Source organism: Priapulus caudatus, unplaced genomic scaffold (genome assembly GCF_000485595.1).
Source record: "Priapulus caudatus unplaced genomic scaffold, Priapulus_caudatus-5.0.1 Scaffold818, whole genome shotgun sequence".
Classification (NCBI taxonomy): Eukaryota; Metazoa; Priapulida; class Priapulimorpha; order Priapulimorphida; family Priapulidae; genus Priapulus; species Priapulus caudatus.
The window spans coordinates 1-12114 of NW_014577879.1; the positions used below are offsets into that span (position 1 = coordinate 1).

The following is a 12114-nucleotide window of genomic DNA, read 5'->3' on the forward strand; positions in this document are numbered from 1 at the left end:
GCTGCTCAGCGCGCTCTTAACTTATACAAGCTTACCCATAACTTATTCGACGACGCCAGTGCGTATTCACCAAATTTTTTGACTTACGTCCGGCATTACTCGCTGAGCTAAATCGTCAATGTCGTACAGGGCCATAGTAACGATTGCTAACGTGGTTATTTATGAAAAAATATTTGTATTACCTAATAGTTATTATTATAACAAATGGCCTATTATATATTATATAATATATTATCATATTATATATAAACACATTAATATGTAATATGTTTTCATTTTGCTCGTTTATGCACTTCGAATTGACTATTTCATGTGAATTCAGCTCAATTTGGCAGTCACCATGACCGGCAATATAGGGGGCTGATTCTGGAACAACATTAGCGGTTTTTATTGCACAATCAGTCCGCAGATGTGCGCCACAATCGCATTACGCCGGAAAATGCACCCAAACATTGTGGAGTTGTAATTGTTTGAGCATCGAAAGCCGTTTTGTCATATAACTAAGTATCATCAAATTTGATACAAAAAATTGTAAATCGCGTTCATACTTTATTTAATAGACCGATCGTAAGGCTTGCATAGGTTCATACATAATCAAATTTGGTTGGTCGTAAAACTTGAAATTAAGCACAACGCCACACCCTATACAACAGCCACAGGCACAGGCAAGGGAACCATAGATACAATAATGTAACCCAAACCCAATGAGGATAGGCGTTACAAAGCCTCCCCTATCCTTTTCGTTGCGTGTGCCAGAATGCCCGAGTGAATCACTCGGGGCCAGTGCTGGTGGCGTTTCCAGAGACTAGAACTTTCCAGAACTGGCGCTTTATTCTCACACGAACTTTTTCTCGTATCTGGGAACTTTACTATGTATCGCAATACTCGTGTATTAAACTAATAATAGTAGATATAACCTGTTACAAAAAAATTCGAAGTGACGATCGCCGTTCCGAATAATATACTATCGAGCGCGTCCATTTTCTGCTTGACTTCTACCTCTGACGTACGCATATTCCCAATTGCGCATATTCGATCGGGCAAACGCAGCGCCTTCCGAATTGGTTACGGTTTGAATCCGCCTCTTTCAATAACCGATCAGTACGTCAAGTCGTCAACAAAATGGCCGCTCAGTATATTTGCCGCTCGTCACTTCGGAATTTTTTTGTAAACAGGTTTATTAGTTTAATACAGAGTATTCCGATACATTTAGTAATCGATTCCAGATAGCCGGAGAAAGGTTCGGTTGTAGAATAAACCCAGTTTGGCAATTTTCTACGTCTCTTTAAAACGCCAACCAGCAAACCGGCTCTCGAGTGATTCACTCCGGGAGCATTCCTTCCGTCACAAAGGTCCATTAGGGAGTCTTTGTACTCTTCTTCCTCTATGGGTGTTAGGCTACATTATTTGTAATCTATTGGAACCATAGCTCCATAAGAAACCGGTATTTCTAGGGCAAGGCTCGACAACTAACTTGTTTTTTTTCATGGCACCGATCGGGCCACCAAATCATTGATTTTCAATTTTTTTGGTGGCCCGAAAATGAATCTGGTGGCTCCGAAAAAACACAGCAAAAAAAAAAACATTATATCTTTATTTTCAATCTCGTATTGTATATTATTTGAAAATTGGCGTCTGAGTACACTTGCACAAGTCGTTTAAACAAAACCCCACACCACTTGACATTAGATGATTTGCAGGGCATACATTTGAATTATCTCATTCCATCGCCCCATCAAATTTTTTCACCAGAACCGCGATTTGTCTGGCTTCGCTTGATACAATGTAATCACATGTATGCTGCGCTTGCCAAAATATCGCTGTGCGCCTGGCTGCCCCGTCAGATTTTGGTACCTCGGCTAGACTGGTTCGGCGCGAACGGTTTCGTCGCAGAGCAGTGTTACATCTGTCTAGCCAGAAGCGTGGGGCCGCATCCAGCTCTAACACAATTACGATGGCTTGTTGCAGCCGCAGTAGACGGATAAACCGTGCGGCCCTCGTGTATGCCGCGGGTAGTCATTGCCTGCCCGTGCGTACGTGTGCCTCGCTCCGCGGAATTGCTCGCTTCTCTTTGATGACGATTAGCACGTAAGAAACAATTATCTTTATCACATAGACACTTTTGAAATTTTTAGTGGCCCGATTCGGGCCACCAAATTTTAACTTTTGTGAAAGTTTTGGTGGCCGACATCAAGTTTTGGTGGCCCCGTGCCACCGGGGCCACCGCTGAGTGTCGACGCCTTTGTTCCTATGGGTCTAAGATACCGTATAGAACAAATCCGTCGACAGCCTTGTCGGGCTATTGGAACCACAGCCTCAGGCTCTTGAGCGGTTTCATAAAATATATACGCAGGGGTCGTGTGCTGTGCACGCGACAGAATAAATATATAGTATATATTTCAACGTTATATTTTATATATATCAGAAGCGGATTTACATACTAGAGTGCTACAACGAAACAGGCGGAAATAGTGTGTTCTCACGACTACATCTCATTTCTACTTTGCCTGCCGTATGTCTAGAATAAATATACATAGGTATGCATTCAAGCAAAATTCTTTGCTCTCTAAAACAAGACCAACCCGCTTGTCAAGTACGATACTCCTAGGCGGAGGATATCGCGCTCACTTAAACCGCCCCTCCCACATGCCCAAACGCCCCCTCCGTATCCACTTCTGCCCAGCCATCCTACACGCGGTTTCAATGTCGTCTGCTGTGTCTTTTGGTGAAAGTTCGGTTTATTTTCCGTGATTAAATTTATGACCATGGACGTCGGCCTTCGTTATCATTAGGTTACATTCGTGGTCGCCTTATGCCTTATCTTCCATTTATCTTTCACTAGCACGCGTTTATCATGTCCCGTCATGATGGAGCGGCTCCATCAAAGTTTTTTACAACGCAGATCTCCAGTTACTCAGTGTAGTAACAGTACCAAATTGGGCATATGACCATTCAGATTATCATGCGCTCAAGTGGTGACGGTGCAACCGATAGCCAAATGCTTTACCCGCGTTGTAGGATGGTGGCAGAAGTGGAATACCGATGCGAAAGATATATAGGCATGTGTGAGGGAGTTTAGGAGCCATTATCTCAGACCTATGCTAGATATCGTATTGACAAGCGGTCTGGTCTTGTTGTACGAGAGCCAAGAATTCTGCTTATGCTAATACGGCATGAAATTTATTTCTCAGACCTCACAGGCCAATAGGTTTAGAATAATGTAGGTCGTGAAATGCAACGTATTTTCCCGTTTTTCCGTTGCTGACACTCCTATAGGTAGTTATCCTGCTCCTTGACTATTACTATATTTATAACTATCCCATAACGGTCTCAAGGATTAGAGAACATGGCCATCTGAAACCTATGTCATTCTGGTAATATGTGGCGTAAGCCTTTTTAAAATCGACAGGGGTAATCTGTCAGGGTGTTCTTTTGTTCATTTTTCGAAAACCGATAAACATGATGTGCAGTAACAGGAGTGTCGTAAAAACAAATGCCTTCTTTCGCCTATTATTGCGATAATCATCTGTAAGTGCAACGTTTGAAATGCTTTGTCTGCACATATATCGTGCATCTGCCATGCACGCTGACGTGGACTACACACACCTATATAATATATATATATATATATATATAAGTGTAAATGTGCAGCGGCGTGCGTGCGGTGTACCTATGTGTTGCAAAGGAGAATTTGAACGGTATTTACAGGAAATTGTCAGCAATAATAGGTGAAATTAACAGAGTAGAGAAATATTAAGACTGGTAGTAAATACATTTCTTGTCTGTAGCATTATTTTTTTATTGAGACGTTCCAAGTACGTGCCTGTGATCACAATGGGCAAGTTATTGTAAATGCTGATATCTGATGCTAAATTGCACACGTGCGTGCGTGCACACATAGCGCAATGCAGACAGTTAATTTACATGTGTTGATGAACCGCGGTTGACCCGTGTGTATCCTCACTGTCCTGGCACCAACCTTACAGAAATCGGTAGACTATATATATAGGTGTGTATCGATCAGTGCTACATTTCTAGCTGTTATACTATAACGTATGCCTATCCACCTCAGCAGTTTTTGTTGCATCTCCTAAGTTTTTGCATAAAACAATACTGATTTACTATAGGGTGCAGCTTTCGATGGTTATAAAGTGTAAGGTAATTATAATGTTCAAATCTGATCACTTAAAAATTGAGAGATCAATTAACAGACATTTCTTGCATATATTGACGCAGTGTACGTATCTTAATAGTTTGGGATGTTTGCGTAATTCGGAGATGTTACGGCTTGATGATGTTTTAAGTACTATCATAGATTTGTTCATGTATAAATGTATTAGATAGATAGATCGCAGCTAGACGTGTGTTACCGTATACATCAAACCATATATGCTTCTAACCAATACATTATGTAATATGTGCTAGGCTATGCAATTCTGTGGCAGCACACTGATATTTGTCCCCATTATCACTCTTACTGATAACCTATATATGTCTACGAGTGCTTTATTTCTGTTCAAAGTAACCATGTCAATACGCCATTGCTATGAGTACAGCGGTTTACAGTTGACATAAAGCGTGTCCGGGTTATCGTAATCTATAGATTCTATATGACAAGTGCTGTTTCAGCAAAAATAATTAGGCAAGCATGTTTTTCTCCAGTAGGTGGTGCTGGTGTTTTGTACGACCAGCCATTCATATAACTGCTGAATACTCGCTGAAGGGACGTCTCGCGCATTAGTACTTCTACAAGATGAGCAATTTCAAAACTACTGGTCAGGAGAACGACCGCGGTCAGTTAAACGATGAGCTACACAGGACTACAGCGCACAACTGGGAGGAATATAAACAGCACAGTGTGTGGGACGACGGGACAAACACATTTTTCTGGTAATTAATACGAATACATGCATGGTCTTACATTTTCTATATTTCACCTATTATCGTATAAGCAAGTAGTAGCTTTTCTCAGGGTTCGTAGCGGGTCTTCCAAAGTCTTATAAGTACTTATTTTGCCAAAAATAAAATAAGGGCCCTTATTAGTACTTATTTTTGGTGAAATCCTAGAAAAGTACTTAATAGTCCTTATTTTTTGCTAAAGGACCATTTTTCAACATTTTCTGTGTTGAATTTCGGCGAAACGGCTTTATATAAATATTATTAGCGTACTTTAATAATCGGTGATCTATCAGAAATCGCGTAAAAAAGTCTTATTTTGGCCTCCAGAAAGAGTCTTATAAGTCCTTATTTCAACATGTGTCTTACTACTATGAACCCTGTTTCTCATAATGAGGATCATTTTAATGTACACTGTAGTTGTTGGGTCTCGATATATGTGATCGGCTACACACGTGATAATAAGTGAGGACAATTTTTGTCACATAGTAGTCACATTTTACAGTGTATCTTTAACAGTGTGATTCACTACAGTATACAGTGTCTCTAAATTGTGCTTTTCTGATTTTGCAGGAGAGCTCACACGTTAACTGTACTGTTTCTAATGACGTGCAGCCTCCTCTACGTTGCTGTCTTTGAGGAACCAAACTCTGATTCAAATTACAATGCAAAAAGGTAACGTGTAATGGTAGTTTTACAGAAAAATGTGCGAAAATAACATTGTTTCTAGACAGAACATGCAACTGTTGATTCTGATCCATATGGTTCACGAGTGCAGAGCAAATATCGTGTTTTTTTTCTCTACTGAACCTACTTAAATCTGCTGACATAATACATTTGTCATGTAAATGAGGGCATTGGTATGAAACAGGGGAGCTGTGTATGAAAGTGCATTACTGTGTTTGTAAAAAGTACAATTATCTCTCATGGCCATATCATATGCATGTGTGCATGTTTCTTGACAGTACCAGTAGTAGCCATACGGTATAACCTAGGGTGCAGATTGATATGCAAATAAGACTGTCCATGTGATTTCTCTTGCTGTATCTTCTTGCTTGCTTACTTTCTTATTTGTCTGTCTATTAAAGGGGACTAATAGCTGTGGTGTGTGCCTTCCTTCTGTTTGGAGTTATACAGACACCTGATGGTCCATTCAAGCGACCCCACCCCGGTAAGTCCATTTGCCCAATCATCAAAAAGTGCAGTCTCATGTATAGTTACCGAAAGACATAGTAGTCTTGGCTGAACCAGACACACCCATCAGCATTATGCACTGCTATCAAGAGTGAGATATAATAACACAGGGGTATTATCTTACTCTTGCAGTCTTGACTGCTATTCAATAAATGCTTGGGTTGATAGGATGCGTGTAGACCCGATGTTTTCTTGTGATAGACACATGTCAGTCACCTGCATCTCTATTTAGCACGGCCACTCACTGCTAGCTACTGCACTCAAATTCCCACTCATTTATTCACCAGCAATAATTTATGCTGATTGAAGTAGTTCCTGAAGACCACTACAAGATGTTCTCCAGATTGAGTGTAAAATGCGAGGAAACCTGTTTGACCATGAAGAATGTTCAAAATGCTCGTCAGCTAACCCAATGACACACATTAGGCGACTTGGATACCACTCACTGCATATTGTGCGCGTGCACATTGGTGCGTGTGTGCATGCTTGTGTGGGAACGTGCGTGCGTGTGTGCATGTTCACGTGTGTAGCCGCATGCATTTATCACATGTATGTGTATCCTTGTTATATTTAAATACAGATAAACAGACAAACACACAGTGTAATTATGGAACAGTATCATTCTAAAGAGCATATATATATATCCATCCTCATTTACTACTAGTGTACGATTATCCACCATGGTGGACTTGGTTGCCATTCTGAGCTAATTTCATGTTAAATTTATATTGCTTGCTGGATAATATCACTCCATAAAAATAGTTATGCAAAATACTAATATTGTTGTAGTATGGTGACTATTATAATTAGTTTGATATAGATACAGCTGGATTGTTAATGTAGTAATAATATATATATGATGTGACTGTAAAGATCTCCTAAATGTCTTCAAGTAACACGTGTACAATCGTGTTGCAGTTGTGTGGCGGTTTGTCTTCTGCATATCAATTCTGTACGAGCTTGCCCTGATATTCATACTCTTCCAGGTGAGTATAAGGCATTTTAGCTTCATATTATTCATGTATATTCAGAGTGTTAGCCAGGGGAAAAAATAACGGAGTCTCACCATGTGAGCGAAGCGAGGATGCTGCGGGTGCGAAGCGCCCTAGGTGGAAAAACCAACGCTTTTATTTTCATGCAGGGGTAAAATTGGGCCGCCCTCAAGTCATGCGCCGTCTCTATCAAATTTCATCCTTCTCATCCAAGAATAGGCCGTCCAAAAGACGGGTAGACGAACGGGTCTCTGGCTAACACACTGTGTATATTTTATGTGTAATTTGCTTACACAAAATGTGGGTGTGCATGTGTGCATGTGACACATCATAATTTATGAATGAACAACATCTAAACAACAACATTGGCCCTCACTTGTTTACAATTACCAGGTTATACGTGTTAATTCTCACTTGATATCATTAGCGCACAATTCTTCTAGATGGTATAAGGATTACATAATTGTTCTTGTGTACTATGGAATAACAGTTGAACGTACTATTGAGCGTACAACATGCTTAATCAGAATTTACAGTTAGCTTTTGGAGACTTTCTAATTTGCCATCTCGATTTCATTTCCCTGCTGATGGTGGTGTCATGCATCTCATATGGGTTGTCACCTTGAAACCGTGTATAGGTTTGCGAGCATGGTTGAACCAGTGAGTTATGCCATCAGGGTGACTATAGGGTCTCAGCACTCAGTGTCAGAAACAAAATTAAACTTGGCATTAGTCTCTAACATGAACTCTTTCTCGTAGAATGGACCTCTATACACGTATGAAGATCTTGTATCTTTATCAAGTTTCTGTCAGTGGGCTGTGAATGAAAGGTAATGTTAAGACTAAAACCCGCCGCACACGCTGTGAAACTTGCTGTGCCATCGTCCACACGTGGAAAGTGGCGCAGCAAGTTCCACAGCGTGTGCGTATGCAAAATCTTTCGATCTGGGTCGTGTGGAAAATATCACACGTGTTTGATATTTTCTTCCACGTGTGGAAGTTTGAACAGCATGTGCAGAGCCTTCCACACCCAATTCGCATTGTTTGCTTGATTGTTCGCTTGGACGCATTGTAATCTCAGCTCGCAGCTCGCATAGAGGCATATCCAAGAACTGATCGATCAAACGTCGTGTGAACGCTCTCGTCAACGACGCTCCGTGTCCAAGCGAACAACAAAGCGAACAATGCAAATTGGGTGTGGAAAGCTCCGCACACGCTGTTCAAACTTCCACACGTGGAAGAAAATATCAAACGTGTGATATTTTCCACACAACACAGATCGAGGGATTGTGCATCCGCACACGCTGTGGAACTTGCTGCGCCACTCTCCACGTGTGGACGATGGCACAGCAAGTTTCACAGCGTGTGCGGCGGGCTTAAAACTAGTTTAATTTCTGACAATGAGTCCCCGGTCGGTTCCTCCTTCAACAGGTTTAGAAAGTGTTGTTCATGAAAAAAAATTTCCCCTTTGTGAGAACATATAGAATGCAAGTTGTGTAGAGTGCGCTCTCGCAGAGAAGTGCGAATTCTGTGTGCTGGTACACTTCAGACAGTGGGCGATGCACGCAAGCTGATGGTACAGATGGAAAGCAGTCTGGGCAAGCCACTGCCCGAGCAGAGCTATGGTGATGACTGTACCGTCTATGACCCAAATCACCCAGATGGAGCCTTTCACAATGTGTGGGTACGTTTGGGCGAAATTCATTTTTTTTTACTGCAAGGACAGTGTTTGGCACCCGCAGGTTCCATCCATGTAAACTAAATGTCAAGCTTATGAATTGATGCCTCTTCCATTTATAGGTTAAAGTGTTAGTGATTACACCAAATAGAAAGTGGTTTGAAATCAATAGTTTGAATAAATTTAATTAGGAAGGATACATTGAGTTTATGATGTAACCTCAGCTAAAGATGATGATTAGGGTTAATTGTCTACCAAACTTTATCACTGTAGCGTAATTTAGTCATATCTCTGTCTATAATGAGTGAGTGTATTGATATGTTAGGCTCTGGAATTCTTATTTCATTAACAGTACTAATATTTCAAAAACTAAAAAAAATCCACCCCTAACTCATCAAATGATAAATATGATATAAATGTAAATACGTAATTTTAATAACAGAATAAGTAAAAAATGCAACTAGCTAATATAATAATTTACCATCTCATTTCTGTTGTCTTGTTGTTTTGCAGGATAAAATTGACTGCTTCGTACCTTCACATTTCATCGGATGGTACGCAAAGGTAAGCAAAGATATTGAAGGGATACAAACACCCAAGTTTCTTTTAATTACCAAATCTCACCTTTGCCATTTCATTGATTATTACTATGGCTGTGCGTGCGTGACACCACATGCTGCACTACTTGACTTACTATCTTCCTGTGCTTGACACACATTCATGTAATTAATATCGTAATTATAAGTGAGTGGATCTTGTATATTATTAATATATAAATTATATAATCATTCAAATATATCAATTGTATAAATGTAAGTATGTTGAGTTGATGCATAATTATCGTGGCGTGGGCATCTGCTTGTCACGTGTGTTCTATTTTGTAGACACTCATAATGCGTGACTACTGGCTATGCATGGTCATCAGCATCATGTTTGAAGTGCTAGAGTATACACTGGAGCACCAGCTGCCCAACTTCAGCGAATGCTGGTGGGATCATGTTAGTATAGTTCTAGCATCTTTAGGCCAAAACAAAATATAGGTGTGGTTACGGTTTCCTGACCGACCCTATTTATTCCCAGCGACCCTATTTATTCCCAGCGACCCTATTTATTCCCAGCGACCCTAAACATTTTATTGTCAATTTAAAAAGTCCAAAAAAATAAAAAATAAATAAAAAATAAATAAATAAAAATATGAATTGGACAGTTCCTGCTTCAAAAGGCACAACGCACATCCTTCGGACATGGTTCGTAAATAAAATATTTCAAGAAAATAAATTGTTTTCCTTACCTACCTACCCTATTTTTTTTCGGCATGTAACGGTAACCACACATATATTTTGTTTTGGCCTTATCTTCTTTCATCACGACCGCCATTGATGGTTGTTGTTTTCTTCGACACGTGGTTAATACTGTTGATGTCTCAATTGCTTGCGTCATCCTGTTTAAATGTGTATAGCATGAAACGTTATATACAACATATTGTAAACATAAATGTAATATAATACTTGAAAGTATTTTTTCAAAGATACACCTAAATATATTGATCTGTCAATGACAGCTGGACCGGTTGTCGAAATGTCGTTAACAAGTAAAGATATTCGAATTTTATCTTAAAAATAAAATAAAATAAAATGACTTCTAATGTTATCATGAAATCCAATGCATCTGTTCCAACTCTGGTCCTTTCTGCATTGGTGTCATGCACCACGTGTGTCTACCATCACCTTGCGCACATCAATTAAAAAGAAATCACTAAACTGGGGTGAGAAAGGTACTTCGTGCTTCAATTAAGCGATCGCCTCATAGTCGAAGTTGTGGACAGTTGCTGAGAGTATAGCTATTGCTCGCTTTATTGCAGTGGATCATGGATGTGCTGGTCTGTAACGGTCTCGGCATCTACTTTGGAATGATGACGCTCAACTATTTGAAGATAAAACCGTACCACTGGCGCGGTCTGTGGAGTATACCAGGATACAGGTGAGAGCGTGTATGACGTTAGGGTTAGGGTTAGGGTTTGCGGATAGGTGTGCTGTTCACAGGTAAGTCCGTTGATCGCCTACAGGTAATCGCGTCATCGGTTAAGTGTGCTGTTTGCAGGTAAAACATATTGTCTGCAGGTAAGCACACTGTCTGCAGCATTGTCAGCAGGTGTCAGCAGTAGTGTTGTCAATCGGTTGTAATTTCGTAATCGATCATCGGTTGGACCCAAGTAACCGATCATCGGTTACAATCAGTTACTCGGGGTGTTGAATGCCTGCGTGTGCGTAACGTCGTGTGCATGTACGTGTTTGCATGTAGTAGCGATCGCCGCGAACGTTCGGACTTTCAGCGTTACGGGATCGGCCGCGAAGCCGTTTGAACTTTGACTTACGAACGTCGCGAACCGTTTGGAGCTTTCACTGTTACGGATCGCCGCGGAACGTTCGACCTTTCAGCATTACGGAACGTCGCGAACGTTCGGACTTTGCACTTAACGGATGCGCCGCGAACGTTCGGACTTTCACTTAGCCAAGGAACGTCGTGAACGTGTTATGACTTTCACTTACGGATTGCCGGCAAACTGTTCGGCAGCTTCACTTACGATCGCCGCGAACGTTCGGACTTTCACTACGGATCGCGCGCAACGTTCGGAATTTCCAACTTACGGATCGTCGGCGAACGTGTAGGACTGTTCACTTACGGATCGCCGCAAACGTTCGGCACTTTCACTTACGGATCGGCCGCAACCGTTTCGGACTTTCACTTAGCGGGATCGTCGCGAACGTTCGGTACTTTCCACCTTACGGAACGCCCGGCAACGTTCGGACTTTCACTTACAGATCGCCGCGAACGTTCAGCACTTTCAAGCTTACAAATCGTCGCAAACGTTAGAAGCTTCACTACAGATCGCACGTGAACGTTCGGACCTTTCAACCCTTACGACCTCGCCGCAAATCTTAGGACCTTCACTTACGAACGTCGCGAACGTGCTGGACTTTCAACTTAACGGATCGCCGGCGCAACGTTCGACTTTCACTATACGAGATCGCCGCAGAACGTTCGACTTTCATCTTAGGGGATCGCCGCAACGTTCGGACTTTCACTTACGGATGCGCCGGCAGACGTTCGGACCTTTCACTTACGGATCGCGGCAAACGTTCGGAACTTTCACGTAGCGGCCTCGCGCGCAACGTTCGGGAGCTTTCCAACTTACGGATCGCCGGGCAAACGTTCGACCTTTCACTTAGCGGAATCGCCGCAAACGTTCGCCCTTTCACTTACGGATCGCCGCAACGATTCGGAACTTTCAGCTACGGATCGTCGCGAACGTTGACTTTCGCTAATGAGAAATTAAAAAAGAAGGGAGAAAGA

General features: G+C 41.5%; 1 protein-coding gene across 1 annotated transcript in view; it reads left to right on the top strand.

Moving 5' to 3' along the window:
- The first annotated feature begins 394 nt into the window (after window positions 1-394).
- Window positions 395-12114, top strand: part of LOC106813741 (phosphatidylserine synthase 2-like) — a 16970-nt gene continuing 5250 nt past the window's right edge. Inside the window, exons 1-9 of the mRNA XM_014817958.1 lie at window positions 395-454; window positions 4663-4890; window positions 5470-5571; window positions 5985-6067; window positions 7009-7076; window positions 8632-8766; window positions 9274-9324; window positions 9645-9758; window positions 10622-10743. Of these exons, the coding sequence (XP_014673444.1) occupies window positions 4754-4890; window positions 5470-5571; window positions 5985-6067; window positions 7009-7076; window positions 8632-8766; window positions 9274-9324; window positions 9645-9758; window positions 10622-10743 (812 nt within the window). The 5' untranslated portion in view covers window positions 395-454; window positions 4663-4753. The remainder of the gene's footprint in view (window positions 455-4662; window positions 4891-5469; window positions 5572-5984; window positions 6068-7008; window positions 7077-8631; window positions 8767-9273; window positions 9325-9644; window positions 9759-10621; window positions 10744-12114) is intronic.